The sequence below is a fragment of the Vulpes vulpes genome, chromosome 15, assembly GCF_048418805.1.
Source record: "Vulpes vulpes isolate BD-2025 chromosome 15, VulVul3, whole genome shotgun sequence".
In the NCBI taxonomy this organism is placed as follows: domain Eukaryota; kingdom Metazoa; phylum Chordata; class Mammalia; order Carnivora; family Canidae; genus Vulpes; species Vulpes vulpes.
The window spans coordinates 83,862,813-83,887,415 of record NC_132794.1 but is presented as its reverse complement, the minus strand read 5'-3'; the positions used below and the strand labels follow the sequence as shown (position 1 = coordinate 83,887,415).

Here is a 24,603-nt window from a genome sequence, read left to right as displayed (position 1 = left end):
GAGCAGCCACTGTGGAGCAAAAGCATTTTGGGGATGAGGGAGCTCTTAGAGAAAGATATGTTATGACCACAAGGCTCCCAAGAAGAGCATACAGAATGGCTTTGGTTCCTAGGTCAAATACTTAGAAAACCCAATTGACTGTTAACAATGGCTAAAGTCCTTAAACTTTGATGGGTCTCACTGATTATACCTTTATAATGTATATTAATCTTTCTTAAATAAGTTAAAGTTTCTGACAACCAAAAAACTAGAATTCATTTTCAATAAATTTTATCCTTCTAAAGTTCTTAAAACAAAGATTAAACATTTTTTTGTTGTATAGTTCTTACCTTATTCTTTCAGTAGGAGGTCCAGTATAGTGTAATGGATTGAGATATTCTTTGGAGCAAAATTTACCTACTTCATCCACCCAGTGACCTGTTAATGTTGGAGGACAAACCACCAAAGAAGGAAGTGGCATACATTCTGCCAATTTTGATCTTGCATATTCTTGGGCCCTTTTCAACAATAAAACACAATGAATTAATTGGCTTATTTACATTTCTCAGCATCTGAAAGCTCTTTTCAAAAAATAACATTTTAAATTACCTATGACAATGATCTCCTGCTAGAATGCAGATGGACTGTAAAGTTTTTCCTAAACCCATGTCATCACATAGAATTCCATGAAGTTTATACTTATTAAGAAATGCTAACCAGTTCACACCATCCTGAAAGGTTGGGAGAAAGAGAAAAATTATAAATGTGAACAAATCATGAAAAATTTTTTCCTATAAAATTTTTATTTCTGTAGCCAAAAGAAAAATAGGTATAAAGACACTAAACACAAGATTTTACTAAATCAATTTTAAAAATTCTTCAAGGTACATTGAAAGGAATAATCATGATCTATAAGGTAAGTATAAAACTTTACCTGCTGATATTTTCTGAGTTCAGCATTGATGGGTACTGGTATTTTATAATTTTCTAATTTTTTCCCATCTAATAATTGCTCCAAAAAGTGTCGCTCCTTGGCTTTCAATTGGATTAGTTCTTCTGACATATTTGGAGGGTCTGGAATGCCTGCCTGAAGTAATTTTTTTAAAGTATATTAAAACTATTTACCATAGTTAATGTTTTCATACTCAGATTATGAAATAATTTAAGTCTCAAAATACAAATACGGAAAAAATTATTCAAAAATAGTAATAAATAAAAATAAGTAATATATTTTTAAAGATCTTGAGAGAGAATACACATGCAAGTGAGCACACAAGTTGGGGGGGGAGGGGGCCCACGGGTGTGGTGGCAGAGGAAGAGGGAGAAACAGACTCCCTGCTGCATGCAAAGCCTGATGCTGGGCTCAATCCCATGTCTCTGAGATCACGACATGAGCCGAAGTCAGATGTTTAACCAACTGAAGCCACCCAGGTGCCCCAATAACAAAATTTTAAAGACTTGACAACAGTTTAAATGTGACTGGTATTAAAAGTGCTATAAGACTACTAAATAAACACATTTGAGGTATTTTAAAGAACAGTTATTTTTCCCCCTCCCATACCAGGCATTACTTGATAAAGAGGCAGATAGAACTGCCTAGCTTATTTTAAATACAATGTTGTTACTGGAGCTTCTCAATTTTAGTGTTACAATATTGGTTCTCAAAATGTAGGCTGCAGATTCCCTCAGGATCCCCAAAACTTTTTCAAAGGATCATTCAGGTCAAAGCTATTTCATAATAAAAGACACTGTTTGCTTTTTTCACTGTGTTGACATTTGCACTGATGCTGCAAAATAATGGCAGGCAAAACTGCTTATGTCTCAGAAAGAATCAAGGCAACAGCACTAAATGTACCAGTAGTCACTGTGTTACAGCTATAAACCAGCATTTTTTTAAAGCCAGTTTCAGTTAAAGCAGTAAAAATTATTTTATTAGACCCCAATCCTTGAATGCACACTTTTTAACATGTGCAATAAAAGGTGAAGTACACATAAAACACATTTGCTGCATTTCAAAATACAATATGCTGAGGAAAAGCACTGTGAGACTGTTTAAATTATGATCTGACTGAGCTATTTTTCACAGAACAACGTTTTACTCAAATGGACTGACCTATAACTACAGTTATTCTGAGTTGGCTGCTTGGCCAACATTTTCTCAAAAAATAAATTTGTCACTTCAAGGAAAACTGACATAACTTGTTGTTAGTCATAAAATTCAATCTTCCAAAAGAAATAGCACTGTGAGCTTGAGCATAAGGATAAGCTTCCCAATACTTAAAAGGAATTTTCTGTTGGTGATATTATGAATCTGATTTTTTGGTTTTTTTCATCTTTTTTATTTTATTTATTTATTCATGACAGAGAGAGAGACAGAGAGAGAGAGAGGGGCAGAGACACAGGCAGAGAGAGAAGAAGCAGGCTCCATGCAGGGAGCCTGACTTGGGACTCGAGCCTGGGTCTCCAGGATCACACCCCAGGCTGACGGTGGCGCTAAACTGCTGGGCCACTGGGGCTGCCCTGATTTTTTGCTATTTTACAAAGAAATATACTAACTTTAAAAGATTATTTTTTTAAAGATTTTATTTATTTATTCATGAGAGACACAGAGAGAGAGAGAGAGGCAGAGACACAGGCAGAGGGAGAAGCAGGCTCCATGCAAGGAGCCCGATGTGGGCCTCGATCCCGGGTCTCCAGAATCACACCCTGGGCTGCAGGCGGCGCTAAACTGCTGCGCCACTGGGGCTGCCCTAACTTTAAAAGATTTATATAACTCTGTGAACTAGTATTTTCCAAATGACCAACGCTGATGTAAAAAAACATGTATGGGTAAAAGATCTATTCAAAAGTGTAAGAGAAATCAATAAATTTTAATGAGAGATTTTACATTCATTGATAGGATTTTATATTCCACACTGCACATAAATTTAGTAACTTTTCTCTTTTTGAACTTTGGTATGCTATCAGATAAAAGAATATCCACAATTATCTGGAAAGGCTGTCAAATACTGTTCACTTTTCTGACTACCTATCCCTGAGGCTTGACTTTCTTGATATACCTCAACCAGAGAAACATGTTGCAACAGAGTGAATGCCCAAGCAAATCCAGCTACCTATTAGACCAGGCATAAGAGAAATATGCAAACATGTTGAACAATATCACTCTTCTCACTTTTGTTTTAGAAAAAAGTTACTTTTCATTTAAAAAATATTACTGATGGTAACATCCAATGGGCTTATTAAATGAATTAATCTTTTTTTACACTTCTCAGTTTTAATTTCTATTATAGAAAATATGATAAAAGCTCTTTAATTTTTAAGAATGTAGTGAGATCCTCAGACCAAAAAGTTTGAGTACTACTACCCTATGGTGTCTCTAAAGATAAGAAATGTAAAATTCGGGCAGCCTGGGTGGCTCAGGGGTTTATTTTTTTATTTTTATTTTTTTTAATTTTTATTTATTTATGATAGGCACACAGTGAGAGAGAGAGAGGCAGAGACACAGGCAGAGGGAGAAGCAGGCTCCATGCACCGGGAGCCCGACGTGGGATTCGATCCCGGGTCTCCAGGATCGCGCCCTGGGCCAAAGGCAGGCGCCAAACCGCTGCGCCACCCAGGGATCCCCATGCTCAGGGGTTTAGCACCACCTTCAGTCCAGGGCATGATCCTGGAGACCCTGGATCGAGTCCCACGTCAGGCTCCCTGCATGGAGCCTGCTTCTCCCTCTGCCTGTGTCTCTGACTCTCTCTCTCTCTCTCTCTCTCTCTGTCTCTCATGAATAAATAAATAAAATCTTAAAAAAAAGAAAGAAAGAAAGAAAGAAAGAAAGAAAGAAAGAAAGAAAGAAAGAAAGAAAGAAAGAAAAAAAGAAAAAAGAAAGAAGGAAATGTAAAATTCTTGGGGCAGTGGGGGGAGTAAAATTCTGCAAACATAATTTCAATTAAAGTCAATTAAAATATATATTCCATATAACATGAGAAATAGTATTGGAGGAATGAAGTATATATATTGATTTTTTAAAGTAACTACATGCTATATTTTCAAAAGGTTTTAATAACTCTAGTAAGATAGAAACTAATACTTTAGCACATCTAATAGCATAATGATAATCATCAAAATGAGGCCTTTCTGCACAATGCTTTACAAAGAAATAACAAAATTTTCAAACATCTGTCTTCATGGAATTTTTAATAAGTGACAACCAGCTATAAGGCCATCTAACAAGGTCCACTCCCTACCAACAAAACCCAAAGCCTAAGAGTCATAAATATTATTCAGTGCCAGTAACTCTTCCTGTATTTTCCTCATTCCAACTCCTATAAAATCAGCAACAGTTACTAATAATGCAGGGAATTAGAGCATTTGTCAAAATCACTGGCTGATATTCCCTGAATCCTTTTCAGTATATATTTCAGAAAAGTACATGTTCTTCCTGTGAAGATACAACAGAGGAAATCAAGATAGAGTAGAATAGGAATATATTTGCATGACATTCTTGCTTCTACTGCAACATCTTCAAACTTAGTAATCTTTTCTTTTGTAGTACCCAACCTACTATTAATCCCATATAGTGTGTTTTTATTTGTAATTGTATTTTTCACTTCAACAAGTTCAATTTGGTTTGTTCTTTTATCTTCCACTTTGTTCATTACATTCATGATTTCCTCTGCCTTCTTGAACATATAGGGTGTATTTTAATGTCCTTGTCTACTAGTTCTATTATCTAGGTCATTTCAGGGTCTCTTTCTATTGATGGACTTTTCTAACAGTTATTGGATATATTTTCATATCTTGTCATTTTTTGTTGAGTGCTAAACTTCATTTACATTATTGGATGCTGGATTTTTTTGGTTTTAATATTTTAGAGTCATTTTCTAGGGTGCAGTTTAAGTTACTTGAACTCATTTTTTTAAGATTTTATTTATTTTATTTTATTATTATTTTATTTTATTATTTATTTTATTTTATTTATTTCACGAGAGACAGAGGCAGAGGCACAGGGAGAAGCAGGCTCCATGCAGGGAGCCCAATGTGGGACTCGATCCAGGGACTCCAGGATCACACCCTGAGCCGAAGGCAGACGCCCAACCACTGAGCCACCCAGGCGTCCCCTTGAAATCATTTGATCTCCCTTTTAAGGATTTTTTTTTTAAGATTTTATTTATTTATTCATGAGAGACAGAGAGAGAGAGGCAGAGACACGGGCACTGGGAGAAGAAACAGGCTCCATGCAGGGAGCCTGGTGTGGGACTTGAACCCAGGTCTTAGGATCACACCCTGGGCCGAAGGCGGTGCTAAACCGCTGAGCCACCCGGGCTACCCATTAAGGTTTTAAAGCTTTGTTAAGGGAAGTTCAAATAAGCATTTTGTCAAGGGCTAATCTGATCCTACACTACTACAGTCAGGCAATATACTTCTAAAGACTGTATTTAATTAATGCTCTAAATGATGGAAGGTCTTCTGATTCAGCTTGGTGGAAACAAACTATTCCTGGCCCTTTCTGAGCTTTGGGAATTCTTCCACCTACTCCTTTCAATCATTTTTCTTCTTCTAGTCTCAAACACACACATACCCAGATGAATACTCGGCCCTAGTGTGTACTTCTGGAGCTTCTTCTCTGTGCAGCAACTTCTTTTTGGGTACTCTGTGTTATAAATTCTAGCCTTCTTGTCTTAACTTATGCTCTGAATGACTGACCATTTGAACTTGGTGAGACTGTGAAAGCTCAGTTTAGTTTTCACTTCCTTGTCCTATGGCCTGAATCCCACTCCAGAAAGCAAGGTAGGATACTCCATTTGTTTCTCTTCTCCCATGAATGGAAACTATTCTGGAAATAACTTGTGCCTTTCCATATAGTAGCCTATTTTTTTTTTTTTTTTTGCAATGGTAGTTATTTTAATACTTTTTATTGTGGAATAAACCATGTAGAGAAATATATAAATAAATGTACCATTTTATAAAAACAACTTTATAACCATTAGCAGATCAATAAAAACAGCCCTGCCATAATCCTAGAAGATCCCATATGCTCCTTCTCAGTGATAACCCACTCTCCTTTCCCCAAAAGATAATCACTTTACTGACTTTCAAGGCAACCTCTTTCTTACTTTTCTTTATGCCTTTATCAAGTAAGTATGCATTCCATGTACTTTTATCTATTTTGAACTTCATAAAAATGGAATCTTACGTGAAAGATTAATATTGTTGTTTTTCTACTTTATTCATTCTTTTTTTTTTTTTAAATTTATGATAGTCACAGAGAGAGAGAGAGAGAGAGAGAGAGAGAGAGAGAGAGGCAGAGGGAGAAGCAGGCTCCATGCACCGGGAGCCCGACGTGGGATTCGATCCCGGGTCTCCAGGATCGCGCCCTGGGCCAAAGGCAGGCGCCAAACCGCTGCGCCACCCAGGGATCCCCTACTTTATTCATTCTTACGTAGTATCATCATCACCCCCACCATAGTTATCCAGTTAACACCTCTACTCCACTGGTGATAACATTTGAGTTGTGTCAGACTACTGCTATGATAAATATTCTTTTTTTTTTTTTTAATTTTTTTATTTATTTATGATACTCACAGAGAGAGAGAGAGAGAGAGAGAGAGAGAGAGAGAGAGAGACAGGCAGAGGGAGAAGCAGGCTCCATGCCCCCAGGAGCCTGACGTGGGATTCGATCCCGGGTCTCCAGGATCGCGCCCTGGGCCAAAAGCAGGCGCTAAGCCGCTGCGCCACCCAGGGATCCCTATGATAAATATTCTTAAGGATAAATGTCTTGGTACATGTGTATGAATTTCTCTAGGCCATATATCTAGGATGAATTTGCTGGGTTATTGGGATAGGAATCTTCAACTTCAGCAGACACAGCCAAACTTTTTTTTATAGAAGCTATCCAACTTATGTTCATACTTTGCAGTAGAAATGTAAAATGGTACAGTTACTTGGAAAAATGACTTGGCAATTTCTCAAAAATTCAACATCATATGACCCAGTAATTCCATTTCTAGATATCTGCTCAAAAGATATAAAAGCATATATCCACACAAAGACTTTTTAAGTGCATGTTCATAGTAGCATTACTTGTTAACTATCTAAAGGTGATAACAAAATTCACAAGTCCATCAACTGGTAAGTAGATAAACAAAACATGGTATAGCCATACAATGGAATACTATTTTAGCCGTAAAAAGGAACAATTGATACACACTGAATTTCCTGAATTATAAAAATCCCATCAAAATATGTTAAGCAGTTAAGGGCAGGGTCCTGGCCCTTCCCTTACTTCAAGTCACTTACTTCCTGCCCTGACCACATATATTATTTCCAGCCCATGAATATATTCCGGAAGTCTCCAACCAATCTTCTAGTTTGCTTTCTCCACACTTCCAAAGACACTTCATTTGCTTTTTACACTTTCAATTATCATCCCTTAAATTTACCTTGCATGTAAACTTTGGCACACAATCTTTACCTAGAAGTTATCAGGGATACTTGGGAACAATTCTGTTTCTAGAATAGCATCAATAAATGATCATTCTTTTAGGAACCACAGTTTTACTTAAAACCCTATGTTGAAAACATAAATATTTATATCCATTAAAATATAACATTTATATCCTAATGCTTATAAACATATTCATATTTTTTTCATCTGACATCGTTCTAAAAGAATTACATTACAGATGAAGTTACAGAAAACATTTAAGTCTGTAAACCAAGTATTTCAACTTACCTCAAGTGGCATGAGTCTAATTAGTGTTGCAAAGCACTGTGTAGCCATGAATCTTACACTGTCTGTCTGATCACTCATTCTTCCCAACACAGGCACAACTAAAAGGACAATATATGGAACAATACCAACATCCAGTTGTTCCATTACACCTGATTAAGTTATTAAGGAAATTTCCAAACTGTTTTGAGGTAAATGCTTTCACAAACAGATATATCAAGACTGTAACTTCTAACAGCATTTGTACACTGTTCCTCCTTTGTAAATATTATGTAACTTTCTCTTAAGACCATAAAATTGGGTTTTTCATCTGAGAGAGGTTGGAAGAAATTTTAATCAGTTTTTCTCATAGAGAAATTCTTGCAAGTTCCTAGAATTCCAATACCAAAATAAAATGAGTTACACTGCAAGCAAGGTAGCACAATTCAATGTCACTCAAAGATTAATTCCAAATTTCCCACCATGACCCTGACAATCATAAACTGGACACAGCAAGGCCCAGTAAGTTCAGTCCTCCTCAAATCTTCAGCATTTCTGATCCAGTATCTACTGATTTGATCTCCATCCATATTTCTTGCTCTCAGAAACATCTTTCAAATACTCTGAATTAAAGAATGTCAGTAGATACTATGGTACTCATAGCAAAAAGCTTGCCTGTGTATCTCTACTTATTTAGTACAGTTAGTCATTTTCCATCCACATAATCAACTTTGCAAACATGTTTATAATATATGGACTACATACAAGTGTCTGATTAGTACTAATACAATACTGATTATATACCAATGTCAGTTACCAGAAATATATTTCATAAAGTACCTAAAATTATTTTTGATGATTAAAAAAATCTCTTAAATAGCAATTCTTCAAACTGTGAATATTTTCAAATTAAATGTAAATATATTTTTATAATGTATTTATAATGTAATATAAAGATACTTCAAAATAAAATATAACAAAATTTTATTTTGGAACAAGACAGGTTACTTATGAACATTTAAATAATTTTATTTTAGTTATCCTTAAATAAAATGAATATAATTTCTGAAATTTGTAAAAATTAAAAAGGATACATGCAAGTGCTTCAATTGCACCCTCCTGTTTGATATTGTCATCAATTGCTCCCAGCCATGGAAGAACCTTCTCCAAAAAAATATTCATTGTTTCCATGGTAGCTATTTTGCTCATGATGCCTACACAACGAGCAGCCATGTGCCTCACTGCAGTGCTGGGGTATTGAAGGCACATATAAAGATGAGGCAAATGCTGTACCAACTAAAAATAAAAAGTTTAAGACAATCAGAATATTCATTAAGGGATCTATCACTTAAAATATAACTATTATAGCCCATACTCAGAGGTTCTTGATGTTCTAAATGACTCTAAATCCAAGAATATCTCCAATTACTTCAAACATTATTGTAAAAACATCCTCAACAAAAAAATTTATCTAAATCTGAACTAAGGTACTGAAACTCTATTTAAAATAAAAGTTGCAGAACTTCTCCTGTTCTTATCTTCTCTTAAGACATCAGGGTGCACGTGAAAAGGTATCTGTTAAGACTCTCCTTCTGAGGCTAGAGAAATGACACCACACATCACCAGCCTCCCTCCCAATTTGGTAGCTCTGGCTTAGGTTTAGGTACATACTTTTTTTCCCCCCTCAAGTAAGCTCTATGCCTAATGTAAGGCTGAACTCATGACAAGATCAAGAGTCACATGCTCTACTAACTGAGCCAGCCTGATACTCCTACATACATACTTTTTATTCACTGGGTTAAGTGATCCTGATCTTGTTCTAGGCACCATCCTTTGGTAGGTATATTCCACTTTAACTTTCTGGCTTACCATAGGCATTATGATCACAGTAACACAATATATCTCATTAATAAATGCCTGCTGCATGGAATACTAGAACTAATCTGATGAGAATCAGATATATGCTCAATAGACTAGTCTTACAGCTCAGATGAATGTTAAGCTGATCATAGAAAAGTAAGAGTTTCTTTAACTTTATAGATGGATTCTGCCCTTCTCTACCAATGATAAATCAGCGAAACTTAAGAAGTATAAAAATATAACTTCATTACTGTATATAAACAGAAAAGTTTTGTTTGACTCTTTCTCCTAGATTCACCCTTTTCTTTTAGATATGAATAGAAAATCGGGCAGCCCAGGTGGCTCAGCGGTTTAGCGCCGCCTTCGGCCCATGGTGTGATCCTGGGGTCCTAGGATCAAGTCCCACGTCGGGCTCCCTGCATGGGGCCTGCTTTTCCCTCTGCCTGTGTCTCTGCCTCTCTCTCTGTGTCTATCATAAATAAATAAATAAATAAATAAATAAATAAATAAATAAATAAATAAATAAATAAATAAAATCTTTAAAAAAAAGATATGAATAGAAAATTGGAGCTTAACACTTAACACTGTAAATTGCAGAGCTTCCTACTGCAGTTAAATGGAAAGAATACTGCTTCCTTCTATAAAAAAAAACATTTAATTCTCTAGTCTACTTTTCTCCTCTCACAATTTTTTTGTAAGAAATATATTTTTTAAGATTTTTTTTTTTTTTTTTTTTATGATAGTCACACAGAGAGAGAAAGAGAGGCAGAGACATAGGCAGAGGGAGAAGCAGGCTCCATGCACCAGGAGCCCGACGTGGGATTCGATCCCGGATCTCCAGGATCGCGCCCTGGGCCAAAGGCAGGCGCCAAACCGCTGCGCCACCCAGGGATCCCTTTTTTTTTAAGATTTTACTTATTTATTTGCAAGAGAGAGAGAGAGAGAGCAAGCACGCACGCGCGCACAAGCAGGAGTAGCAGCAGATGGAGAGGAAGAAAGAGGCTCTCCACTAAGCAGGGAGCCTGATGCAAGGCAAGATTCCAGGATCCTGAGATCATGATCTGAGCTGAAGGCAGATGCTTAACCTTAACTGAGCCACCCAGGCACCCCAGAAATATTTATTTTAATAGTTAAAAAATACAAACCAATGTTCTTTCTTTGCCACTGACTAGCTTCAACTTCCACTACCTTTACACTTATCTTAGGAAGAAGTTTCATTACTTGTGCTCTTCCTTTCTTGGAGCTGTATTATTAAATATAGCATAAATTAATAGGGCTGTAGCTTTCTTTCCTGTTTACACCTGGCTTGTGTGTCATCAAAGCCTTGTCCCCACTGCCCCATATTCTAGAAAACCCCAAAGTGGGTTTTCTAACATTTATGTGCCCAGGTCTGCCTCAAAGCCCACAAGAAATGTGCTGTCAATAAAGAAGGAATCTAGTCAAACCACATAAAAGAAAATACAATTACTAGGGATGATATCAAAGTTCTACTTTTTAAGCCTTAGGACTTTTTAATAAAACCACTTGTTTTATTAGAAGAAAACTACACTTGCATTAGTTAGTTACCAAGGGATGAAGCTCAGAATCCATTGACGCTGCTGCTGTTTCAAACACTTGCAGAGAATTCACCAATTCTTGGGCAGGACCATCTCCCTTTTCCAAGAGGGACTTTCCATCTGTTAAAATATATTGATTTAAGTGTGTATCACCTTGTAAATACTTTTTCAAAGTCCAACTCAGAAAAATATGTACACACCAAAATTATTTATGTCGATTGTATTCTTCAATGGACCAACCATAGCATCCCAGAGATGTGGCAACTTCACTGCCATTTCACCACCAAAATGCTTCACTATAGTAGTCAAGGCAAACTCAGCACCTCTTCGCTGTACCAGGTAAGGCTTCTGGGCCTAAAATAAAATGTTAGTTGATAAGAGAGTTAAAAAAAAAAAGGTTTAATGCATTTTAAATTTTATTAAGAGAATTTAAAAGTCACCACCTAAAAATTCATGGTGTTACTATTAACCAATTAAGCAACTATAAACTTATTTATCAGTATAAATGTCTTTTAATATTTAAATTTATATAGGCATAAAACCCCAAACTAGATTTTTCCATCCAAAGTAAAATGCTTCTTTGGAACTGAAAAATAAGGAAAAGAAGAATAGATAGTTTCTAGAGATAGTTCTAAGTGACATGTTTTTCTTTTTTTCCTTCCCTCTACCCCAAAGAAACTTACCAGCTAGGGAGAAGATAAGGAGAGAAAATGATCTGTCTTTAAATTTATATTCACTTAAAGGATACAATAAGAGCATTAGTTTAAACTAACCACAGAGATATAAATACCCAAATCACAGTAAATTTTTTATTAAAATTATCATGGGAAGAATAGAGTTAGAAAAAAAAATTCCATTCATAGAATATTTTAAAAGAAATACAGGTAAGACGGTAAGATTTTTATTTAAAAAGAAATTGAAAATATATCTCTATCTTACAGAAATATATTAGATACACATCTTTTAGCTTTGACAATTTATTGCTAAACCAGGTAAGTTTCTATGTCATGCCAACCAAAGGAGCTACCTAGATCATTCCACTGTTAATACAGTCACCACAAACATTTAAAAATTAGACACTTGTTAAATTATCTTTAAAGAAGATTGTACTACAGAACAAGTAGACCAATGAAATAGAAAAGAAAGCCCAAACAGATACATATATGAAGCACAGTATATAACAGAGGTACCAGGGAGGAAATGATTCAACAGTGGGATAACTGGCTATTCATATTGAAAAAAAAAAATTTAGATCCCTATCTTGTATCACACATTTAATAAATTTCAGGCTGACTAAAAAGTCAACCACGTGATAATTATTTGACACTTATTAACTAAATAACAACAGAAATCTGAAGAAGTTTGCAGTTTTTCTAGATCATGTGAGAATACTACAAAAGGTTATTAATTCCACATCTTTCACTTAAAAATATAAAAATACAATAAAAAGGATCCCTGGGTGGCTCAGTGGTTTAGCGCCTGCCTTTAGCCCAGGGCATGATCCTGGAGACCCAGGATCCAGTCCCACATCAGGCTCCCTGAATGGAGCCTGCTTCTCCCTCTACCTGGGTCTCTGCCTCTCATGAATAAATAAATAAAAATCTTAAAAATTAAGTTAAATTAAATTAAAATAAATTAAATAAAAATACAATAAAGGAGGCTCATATTTAGCTCTCAATCTGTAAGACTTCTTGTTTAAAAAATCACAGTAGTCAAAAAAAAACAATTATTTACCTCATCAAGTTCAACAAGGATGTTTCCACTACTTCCTGCAGGAAGATCTGCTATTTGAGCTTTCACTGCTTTGGGGGTAGGACCTCGCCTACTTGTGATAGCAAAAGCAGCTTTCTGATGTCTGTAGAGTGTAATTATACCTCTGTGCTTGGTGACTGTGTGGTGCATACCATCTTTTTCAGAGTTGGATCCTAAAAGGAAAAAAAGTAAATAACTTTTTAAGTATAATACAGGTGACCAAATGCTTCCTGCTCCAAAAGAGATACAACATATATTTAAAACTATGTCTTTAAGGCTCAATTTTTATAAGCTGATGACATTTTCTTTGGCTAATGAAATGGTAACAAAACAGCAATAATTTACAACATTAAATGTTTTGATATTTGCATAGGATCATACTTAATATAAAGTTGCAGAATCATGTTAATAAGAAATATGGCATGCAAGAATGATTTTGAGCCTTCTGTTAAGGTCTAATAATTTTTAAAAAATGAATGATTGCTTTTAGGCATAAAAAGAAACAATAAAAAATACTGCAGGCAAGTTCTCTCTAAAAGAAATGTCCATAATTGCCATAAATTGAGACCCTGACATTGATCACTGCAAAATATTACTGGCTTAAACAACACAAGGAGTTGGCTAAGGGAGACTGTTATCCTATGATAGTTTTAAGGTGTGGATATTCCAAATGCCACTTTCTTCTTCCAGTTTGTTCACATTTTTTTAAGACCTATACTGTACCAAAGTTGTAAATCTATTACATTTTGAATAATTTGCTTTGGCAAAATCTTATAAACAAACAAAAAGTAAATCATACAGGACTATGGCATGTAAAAAAATATTCATCCTTGATACTAGCCTGCAGAGAGCAATTATTTTTTTCCAGATGAAATCAGAATGGTTACGCATTATTTACTAAAAATAATAGAATTCACTTATACAACATGCACTAAATTAGAGAAATCAGAGTTTTATAGGAAGAATTTTTTTTTTTTAAAGATTTTATTTATTTATGAGAGACCCAGACAGAGAGAGGCAGAAACATAGGCAGAAGGAGAAGCAGGCTCCCCATGGAAAGCCCGATGCAGGACTCAATCCCAGCACCCTGGGATCATGACCTGAGTCAAAGGCAGATGCTCAACCACTAAGCCACCCAGCTGCCCCTATAGGAAGAATTTTTATTCAGCATTTGATACAATTAAATTTTCTAGCCCTAAACATTAAAAGCTTATAATGATGGTCTTCAAAGAGAGGGTAAAGGTTAACACCTGTCTCAGATTTCAATCATCTTATATGAAATATCAGGTCTTTTATGAGTAGTTTGAGTTTAGAGGGTTGTTATTTGATTACCAATATATGCAAAATGGGAAAGAGCTCTAACATAAACTGGATTTGTGCTTAAATGATACCTATGAATAAATAAAAACAAATTTAAGTGGTTAATTCTCTACCCCAAATGAAGGTTTAAATATATACCTTTAGAATTGTCCTGGCCGCTTTGTGTTGGTACTGGACATGTGACACAAGGAGTTAGATATGGATCCACACAAAGTGAGCTACAGAGGTTTTTAATAATTTTTGAATTGGGGCAGGGTGTCCTTGTTGTACACTGCTGAAGTAGTTTTGCTATGCACTGAGCTGCATAGTTCTGCACTAGTGTATTCTCTTCTCTTTTAATTGTTTCCATTAATGGCTTAATGATAGGATTTAATTTCTCTGGAAGCTGCTGCAAACTCACAACCGCACATGCAGCAAAAGTATGCACTCTCAACTGCAGCACTTGCCACTCCTGGTTGGTCTCCGTAACTGTCATGTGGACCTGCTGTCGTTTACTATCTAACTGCTGTAACACTTGAGGATTCAAATCAAAAGATGATGTGACTTCATTAAAAACAGTAGTGACCTATTAAAAAAGAGAAATCAAAAATCATTAGTGACATCAATCCCAAATAGTCTGTAAACTAAAGGGCAACAGCAAGCTTTCTGCTTCAATTTTGTTTCATAATATCTAGTATTATTTTAGTATACAGTAAAACTAAAGGTCTAAAACCTCTCAACATTAAATTTTATTTTAATCTGAGTAACATTAGCATTGTATTCTTTAAGACTGTTTTCCTAAAAAAAAAAAAAAAAAGACTGTTTTCCTGCAACACTAATTACAATACCATTGACTACATTGCCTATGCTAAGTCCTATAGTTGAAACTAATGTAACACTGGTGTGTCAACCATACACATAGAACAAAATCATGTATCCTTTATTTTTTTTAAGTTTTTTTTTAATTTTTTTTTTTTTTTTTTTTTTTTTTTATGATACTCACAGAGAGAGAGAGACAGAGAGAGAGACAGGCAGAGGGAGAAGCAGGCTATCAAATGACTTTGAGAGAAAATTACATGGAATGTCGACGCAGTAGTTTGGTGAAATGAGAAAGCTATCAACAAATATAAACTAAATTAAGAAATACCAAATCTCACAAACTTTTCAGGGAAAAATATTCTTCTCAACTTAGAAATTTGGGGGGGGGCCAGCTATTGCTAAGTGGCTAAGTATTGCTAACTGGATTATTTTCATTCTTTCTTTGACCTCCCTTCTCATGAAAATGCTGGGGGTAGGAGGTGTAAAAAAAAAAAAAAAAGGGAAAGGAACTGTTGCAATAGTCATGAATATTCTACTTACCAAAAGCTGCCTAAAGTTATAACCCTGTGACATCAGACTACTTTACAAGCCACATTAAAAAACTCAATACATCTTTAACAATTTTGAGATATAATTCACAAAAAATACACCCATTTAAAGTGTACAATTCAATGATTTTTATTCTATTCAGAGTCCTACAACCATCACAATTTTAGAACATGTTCATTGTCCCCAAAATAAAATTCATACCTATTAGTAATCACTCCTCATTTCTTTCTAACCCTATGCAACCACTTAATCTGTTTTCTAACTTTATAGATTTGCCTATTCTAGACATTTCATATGAATGGACTGATACAGTATGTAACCTTTAGTGACTGATTTCCTTCATTTAGCATTATGCTTTCAAGGTTCACCAATGTTGTAGTAATGAATAAAGTACTTCTTTCCCTTTTCTTGCCAAATAATATCCCACACTATATGGATATGTATCACACTGTATTTATCCATTCATTAGTTGATGAACATTTGGGTTGTTTCCACCCTTTGGCTACTATATTTAATAATGATTCTATGAAGACTTACGTACAAGTTTTTGCATAGGCATGTTTTTTTAATTACCATCTAAAGACTGTGTGATGGCTTACATAACAAAAATAGTCTTCTTGTTTAACAGGTAACTGTAATTATATGCAGCCTCTATAAGTAGATCCAGTCTAATGACTATTAGCCAGAGAAGAATGTAACATTGAAGAACTTTTTTTAAATGGAAAATATGATTTTTTCAGACTTACAAATAATTCTATTATGGACAAAACTGATAATACTGGCCTCTTATTATGAGCAACAAAACAGGCACACAACTAAGATCCTCTTTTATCATTATAAAATACGAAAGTTTAAATTGAGCCATATATCTACTTGACCTTGTCCATTTGCTCACTAGAAAGAAACATAATCACATATCACTTTCAGCTTATACTTTCCATTTTGTTTTATTTATTCAGGTTCTGCGGAAAGAGGATTTCACTGCTAAAAGTTTGAAAACACTGTCCTAAATGCTGTCAAATTTTTAATGATTCTAAGCAGCTTTCCAAATACCTCAAATTCATTAATTCACTCATCCAAAAAGTTTCTATTGAGGAATACTAAAAGATGAATAAGACCCAATGTCTTCAGACTCTCAAAAATGTAGAGACTAATGTGGAAGAAAGATATATAAGTAAACAAGACAATGTAACATATAACCGAAGTAAGTGCAAGTTACTGTGGGACACATGGGTTGCATAACTCTTCTCTAGTGATAAGATTAGTGGAGGCTTGCCAGATGAAGTTAACACTTGTGATTTTTATTTTTATTAAATATTTTATTCATTTGAGGAAGAGAGAGAGAGAGAGCACGCACTCATGAGCAAGGGGAGAGTAGTACAAGCAGACTCCTCGCCCAGCACAGAGCCAGGTGTGGGGCTTGATCTCATGACCCTGAGATGTGACCTGAGACGAAACCAAAAGTTTGATGCTCAACCAACTGAACCACCCAGGAGTCCTTTGTGATGGGTTTTTAAAGAATGTGTTAAGCCAGGAGTTGTAAGGATATCTTGGCAAATAGTGTGAGGTGGTGAGTGGAAAGTGAGGCATTTTTCAGGGAATTGAGAATAGTCATCATGGACTGAGTAGAGGGTGCAGATGGAGGAATGTTAAGAGATGAACCTGGGATAAACATAGAGGGTTGAAGGTAGGGAATTCTTGACAAAAGAAATAGGAGCTCAGGCTCAGAAGTGAGAATGAGTGAGGCATAGAAAGTGAGTGAGCATAGCTTATTTCTGCAAGAAAAAAACTACACTGAAGGGGAGGGCATTTGAGAGATAATGAAAAGAGATAAAGAATTTAGAGAAGGTGTAAAAAGTAAGAAAGAAAAAACTAAAATCAAGGAAAACAAAAATAACGTTTTTAAGTAAGGGAGGGACACTTTCAGAGTGGCACTAACAGACTTTACAAGTCTGGCACAACATGCAATATGAAATGGGCCAAAGACCGCCTAGAGCCTTAGAGATGAGTCAGGGCCTAGTCATAAAGTACTAAGGCCCTTGACCAGATTGTAATGAAAACAGAGAAAAGATAAACATCTGGGGCTTTCTGAAAGAAAATGGTAGCAAAATTTGCAACTGTGGATTGAAAAAGGCATTTTACTGTTAAATTCCAGTTTTGGTTGTATTAAACTGAAGCTATCCAACTAAAAATGCCCAATCGAAGAACTTCAAGAGATCAAGAGAAGATAGCATAACACCTGGATAAGAACTAAATTGTGAGAATGGTGACAAAGAAAGATCTGAGGAATATGCTTATACTGGCAGGTAAGAGAAAAACAGGAAGTCAATGTAAAGATTTAAAAAGTAATGGCTTGGGATCCCTGGGTGGCGCAGCAGTTTGGCGCCTGCCTTTGGCCCAGGGTGGGATCCTGGAGACCCGGGATAGAGTCCCACGTCGGGCTCCTGGTGCATGGAGCCTGCTTCTCCCTCTGCCTGTGTCTCTGCCTCTCTCTCTCTCTCTCTGTGACTATCATAAATAAAATAAAAATTTAAAAAAAAAGCAATGGCTTTTCATGGATGGATGAATGGATAAAGAAGATACAGCATATATTTACAATGGAATATTATTTAGCCACAAAAGAGACTGAATTTTTCCATCTCCAACAAAATGGATAGACCTTGAGGGCATTATGCTAAGTGAAATACATCAGAGAAAGACAAATACATTATGATTTCACTTACATGTGTAATCTAAAAAAAAAACACGAGCAAATAAAGCTAACAGATACAAAGGAGACTGCTACTTGCCCAGAGGGGAGGGAGATTTGGGGAAGGAGGGCGAAATGGGTGGAGGTCAAGAGGTACAAACTTCCAGGTATAAAATAAGTTACGGGGAAGTAATGTACAGCATGATAACCACAATAAATAATATTACACTGTATATGTGGACATTGCTAAGACAGTAAACCTTGAAAGTTTTCGTCATAAGAAAAATAAAATTGTCAAAAATAGAGAGGGAAGACAGACTGTAAAGTTTGAGATTTCATTCCAAGATGGAAAAAAAAAAAAAAAAACCCCACCAGCAGAAGCAAAATGGATAAATTATAGAACAGCAACAACCAGAAAAACCACCTCATAAACAACTCAAAAAAATAGCAATTTAACTTTTCTCACAGGTGAGAACAAAAAAAATTCAATATATAATTTTCTAATTAGAAAAGGACAAAAAATGAAGACTGCTCTTTCACAGGAACCAACACAAGTAACTCAGTTTTCTGATCCTATAACTCAAAAAAGGAAGAACTCATTTACACCTAACTTCAAGAACTTACTAAAGTACAAAGCTTACAGTAATTAAGACATTGGTGATGGTATGAGAGACAAATAGATTGAACAGAGTACAAATATAGATCTACACTTCAACAAATTTTTGAAAGGTGCCAAAGCAATCCAATGGGGAATGGAAAATCTTTTCAATAAATGATGCTGGAAAAAATGGTTATCTTCATGAAAAACAATCTGTACTTCACACTATACATTCAAAATGGATGACAAATCTAAACATAAAAGCTGGGCAGCCCGGGTGGCTCAGCGGTTTAGTGCTGCCTTTAGCCCAAGGTGTGATCCTGGAGTCCTGGGATCGAGTCCCGCATCGGGTTCCCTCCATGGAGCCTGCTTCTCCCTCTGCCTGTGTCTCTAATAAATAAATCAAATCTATAAATCTATATATAAATAAACAAGCAAGCAAGCAAGCTAAAACTGCCAAGAAAATGTATGTGAATACCTTCACAACTTGGAGTAAGAAAAGGTACTTTAGGTCACAGAACACAATAACCATAGAAGAAAACAACTGATAAATTAGATGTCATCAAAATTAAAAATATTTGCTTATCTAAAGACAATTAAGAAAAGGCAAGCCACATACTGGGAAAAAATATTCAGAAAGCACCCTTCTTAAAAAGATCTGGTATTCTGAGATATATTTAAAAACGAAACAAAACAACTCCTAGGAGCACCTGGGTGGCTCAGCTGGTCAAGCATCTGACTCTTGGTTTCAGCTCAGGTCATGATCTCAGGGTTGTAAGATCAAGGCCCCGAGTTGGGCTCCATGCTCAGCCTGGAGTCTGCTTAAGATTCTCTCTCTCTCTCTCTCTCCCTCTGCCCTTTTCTTCCTCTGTGGCCCTCTCTTTCTCTCTTTTTCTCTCTCTCTCCCTCCCTCCCTCCCACCCTCAAGTAAATCTTTTTTAAAAAACCAAAAACTTCTACAACTCAATAATAATAAGACCTCATTAAAAATAGACAAAAAATTTGAATATACATTTCAGACAGGTCTACAAATGGCCAATAAGACACAAAAAAGTGTTGAACATATTAGTCATCAAGGAAACACAAAGTAAAACCACAATGATGCTATCATATAACCACCAGAATGGCTAAAATAAAAGTAGCAATCATACCAAATGTTGGTGATGGAGCAATCACACCAAATGCTGGTGATGATGTGGAACAACCAGAACTCACACATATTGTTGGTTAGAAGGTAAAATGATATAGCCACTTTGGGAAAAGGTCTGCAATTTTTTATAAAACCAAACAAACACCTACCCGATGACCCAGCAATTCTACTCATACATATTTATTCAAAGAAGTGAAAATACAGATCTCCAAAAAGACTTGTGCAAGAATGTTTATAGCAGCTCTGTTCATAACAGCCCAAAAGTTGGAACAGCTCAAGTTTTCATCAATAGGAGAAGAGTTTAACTGTGGTATATTTATACAATGGAATAAAACTAATCGATAAAAACAATGAATCACTGATACACATAACAACATGGATGAATTTTAAAAACATCATGCTGAAAAAAAAACATATCAAATAGCACAGAGTGTATGATTCTAATTATATAAAATTCTAGAATAAGCAAAAGTAATCTATGGTGGAAAAATCAGAACAATGATTACTTGAGGGCAGGGATAGGCAGGGATTGACTTTGAAATAGTGATGGTACTGTCTGTAACTTGACAGGAGTCTGGGTTTCTTTTTTTTTTTTTTTTTTTATTTATTTATGATAGAGAGAGAGAGAGAGAGAGAGGCGCAGAGACACAGGCAGAGGGAGAAGCAGGCTCCATGCACCAGGAGCCCGACGTGGGATTCAATCCCGGGTCTCCAGGATCGCGCCCTGGGCCAAAGGCAGGCGCCAAACCGCTGCGCCACCCAGGGATCCCAAGTTTGGGTTTCATAGATACACCCATCTGTTAAAATTCATCAAGTACTTTAAGGTTTGTGTACTCCATAGGAGATAAATTTTATCTCACAAAAGAGCAAAAAACAAATAGTGAATTTTAGCTAATGATATATATACATGCTGAAGTGTACTAATATCTGCAACTTAGAAATGCATCAAAAAATAAGATAAACTGATGGCTGATTAAGTAGAGAGCTGCATATATATGTGATAAAGCAAATTTAGTAAAATATTAACTATACAATCTAGTCGATGAATAATATATGAATGTTCACTGTGTAATTCTTTTACCTTTTCTTTATGTTTGACTATTTTCATTGTAAGTTGAGAGAGGAGATGAGAAATACTCAGGAACTTATATAGAAGTAGTTTTTTATATACTCTGCCAGTTTTAGTTTAGTTTTTTTTTTTTAAGCTTTTTATTTGAGAGAGAGAGAGAGAGAGAGAGAGAATGCCTATGCGCAAGCAGAGGGTGGGGCAAAGAATGGAGAGGGAGAAGGAAAGACTCTCAGGCAGACTGCACTCTGAACACAGTGTCTGATGCAAGGCTGATCTCAGGACCCTGAGATCACCACCTGCACAGAAACCAAGATTCAAACACTTAACCAATTGAGCCACCTAGGCATCCTATTACTCTGCCAGTTTTAAGCAAAACTGAGAAATGACCAAAAAATGGAACAGCTTTTTCTGATAAAGGTACACGGGCTTGTTAGAATCTGAGATTTAAAGAAAATTCCTTCCCCATCCTCTAATTTAAAAAAAGTCAATACAATACAATAACTTTCCTATAGGGCAGAGGTGGCAAGCTATCAGGCCAGGACATATTCAACAATAATGTTTTTGTGGTAAACACCACATAACAAATTTCTAATCTTTATTTCATGCTCAATCTAAAATTAAGAAAGTTACTTCTTTACTCACCAGGTCATTAGCTTGATCTATTGTAAAAACATTGTTGTTTACTCTATTACCAACTTCAATATGTGCATCAGCTAATGATGAAATAAGCTGTTTACACTCATTCTGCATTCGCGTGAATGGAACGGCAATTTCATCATAATACAAATGTTCTGAAAGGATATCAAGTAAACGTGGCTGCACAGCTAGGGTAACAGCTTTACACTCCTAAAATATAACAGACAAAAAACATCAGGGCCAATATATAAACATAATTCTTAGAGATGCATACATCTTCACTTGCAAACTACCAAATTCTAAATTCCTATTCATTTTGAATCTACATTCTGTTACCTCCCAGAACATCGTTAGTTGTAGAAAAGGTATCACACCCAAACTATGCTAAAATTTTAATATGAATGACCACAGAACATGCACATGGAACTATTACAATTCCATAAATTTTGCACCTAATTACTCTTACTTAACTCTGAATTTATACCAAGTGTACATACATATAGCACAGATTTAAAAATATGTAACTGTAAAAAGAAATCAGTCAGAAAAGAACACTTAGCATGCATTAAAAATGTTATTTGAAAACTCATTATTAGATTTAATAGCTGAACCCATAGCTTCACATGCCATACTGTAGAAATGGATATATAATTTAAAAGCTACTTACCTGCCCCCAAATTTAACTAACCCTTCCCACTCTCTCTGGTTGTTGCCTGCCCCAACCAGAGGGGGAATGGCCTCAGTGGTGAGCCATGAGGGGTTCTGTGGGATCTGGGTGATCAGCCTGGGCTTCACAGAGTAAGTCCAGAGAAGCTCTGTGAGGGTCCAGAAACCGAACTGTCAACACTTGCTGCTGAGTCTGAGAGGCACAAAAACACAGCATCACTGCCTCTCCAGCACACCGAGTCCTGCCTAAAAACAGATGAGCCTTGCTTCTTTCCAGAGGCAAAGCTGGGGTCTCAGTTGCAACAGAGCATGGCTCAATTACTTTTAGACACAGCTTATAGCTTTAACAAACTGCTAAGAGGCAGTAACAAGAAACTCTCACAGCAAGTGCAGACAGTTAAATTTCCAGAATTCCAGTTAATGGAATAAACAAAGCCAGCAGGAAGTTTCTTTGATTTACAGAAGTCTTACACAAAATCACACACCTTATTAGAAATTAAAGGTTAAAGGGGCTGCAGGAATAGCTTAATTGAAAACATGAAGATTTTCATTTAAATGTAGAGGTTTTATTCTTCCTGTGACCCAAAATTCTGCCCTTGCTACTACTCATACAAATAGATTTCTATTACTCAAAGCCTCTTATCTTTTGTAGTTTTCAGTGACATCTGAAATATAAAGGAATGAATGACTAATAGTTTCTGGACTGCTTCCACACAGACACATGTCTTTTTAGGAGGGACATCTCTTAACAGATTATAATATCAAGAGCAAACATTAAGTATGGTCTTAGCTAGTAGTCTCAGGTACCAGATTAGGGATTCTATGAAAAAAAAAAAAAAAAAAAAGCCTAAGGTTAAAAGCAAATGGAAGAGAAACAATGTTTCACTATAATTTAGAAAACTTTTCTATAACTGTTGGGTTTTTATACGGAGAAGATTTGTTTGTTTATAAAATGTAATAAGAATAATCCTAACAGCTAATGGAAACTGGTTTACTTAATTTGTCTTCATTACTTTTTGGGCAAAATCTTACCTTTTGTAAAGCAGCCCATTCACAGATTACCAAAGCAACACTAATTCTCTGTAAGGCAGATTTGGAGTTCAAATGGAAGAGTAGTAATTGGCCAAGGGATTCAGCTGGTTTAATTTCTTGGGTTGCCACATTTACACCTGGATCACAAATACAGCAACAAAGCGCCCCTAACAACCTATGAGGGAGAAAAAAGTTACTACAGAAATTTCTTAACATTTTCCTTATTGAAGCTATAACTTTTCCCAACAAAGACATAACTCCTATTTTATCTTTAAAAAAAGATATAAATGTAATTTGAAACTTCAAGAAAATGAAAAATGTTCTTTTAAACTTTTTCTGTAATAGTGTGCTAGAGGAAGTACTGACAAACATATCAGAAGAATATTTTAGTTAAAGGGCTTCTGAATTTTGTATACTCACTTGGCTGCCATCATTCTGGCCCGCATAACAACAAAATCCCTAGTAGAGGGGTCTTCCATGATGGTGTCTGCACCTGCAATGTATTCCTGAAGGACTTCTTTAGTTTGGCTTTGGCCTTGGCGTATCTTACCACCTGTTTTTTCCTAGAGGGAAAGAGGAAAAAAAATAATTAAAGATTAATCATCAGGGACACCTGGGTGGCTCAGTGGTTGAACGTCTGCCTTGTGTGTCTCTGCTTCTGTGTGTCTCTCATGAATAAATAAAATCTTTAAAAATAAAAAACTTAATAGGCAACTCTCCTCTACACAAAAATATTCTCATTTGTTATCCCAGTAAAACACAGTTCTTTTCACAAAATTTTCATGGATAAAAATTATTATGTATTTTGTCAAGGTTATTATGCATTTTGCCAAGATCCTCACAAAATAATAATTTCTCCATATATTAAATTAATTAAATCATGGTTAAAATAAAGCAATACAAATTTCTTACATGGTTACCATATTAATAACCAGAACTGAACATACAAATATATTATGTCCCTCTACACTTACCTTGGCTCTAGCTTTTACTTCTAGCAACATATTTAAATCAATAGGTAAATGAGAAGGTTGCATCATTAGGCAAAGCCAAGCACCCATCCATGGACAAGCAGCTGCTACCACATACTGAACTGAAGCCTTGCTCAGCAGTTCCATCCAAACCTACAGAATGAAAGAGAACCGTGAAAAGTGAAATTTTTCTAGTAAGGGCTAGTAAAATCTAATACTTATTAAAATCTAATACTTAGGGGCAGCCCGGATGGCTCAGCGGTTTAGCGCCGCCTT

The 24,603-nt window shown here is 35.7% G+C and overlaps 1 protein-coding gene across 1 annotated transcript in view; it reads right to left on the bottom strand.

Annotated features, from left to right (window-relative positions):
- BTAF1 (B-TFIID TATA-box binding protein associated factor 1) overlaps positions 1-24,603 on the bottom strand; it is a 95,260-nt gene that overhangs the window by 18,588 nt on the left and 52,069 nt on the right. Inside the window, exons 16-28 of the mRNA XM_025990631.2 lie at positions 24,331-24,480; positions 23,777-23,919; positions 23,357-23,531; positions 21,665-21,868; positions 14,308-14,734; positions 12,832-13,022; positions 11,298-11,451; positions 11,108-11,217; positions 8,776-8,977; positions 7,706-7,854; positions 914-1,066; positions 589-710; positions 330-497 (exon numbers count right to left, since the gene is read on the bottom strand). Coding sequence (XP_025846416.1) covers positions 330-497; positions 589-710; positions 914-1,066; positions 7,706-7,854; positions 8,776-8,977; positions 11,108-11,217; positions 11,298-11,451; positions 12,832-13,022; positions 14,308-14,734; positions 21,665-21,868; positions 23,357-23,531; positions 23,777-23,919; positions 24,331-24,480 — 2,348 coding nt within the window. The remainder of the gene's footprint in view (positions 1-329; positions 498-588; positions 711-913; positions 1,067-7,705; positions 7,855-8,775; positions 8,978-11,107; positions 11,218-11,297; positions 11,452-12,831; positions 13,023-14,307; positions 14,735-21,664; positions 21,869-23,356; positions 23,532-23,776; positions 23,920-24,330; positions 24,481-24,603) is intronic.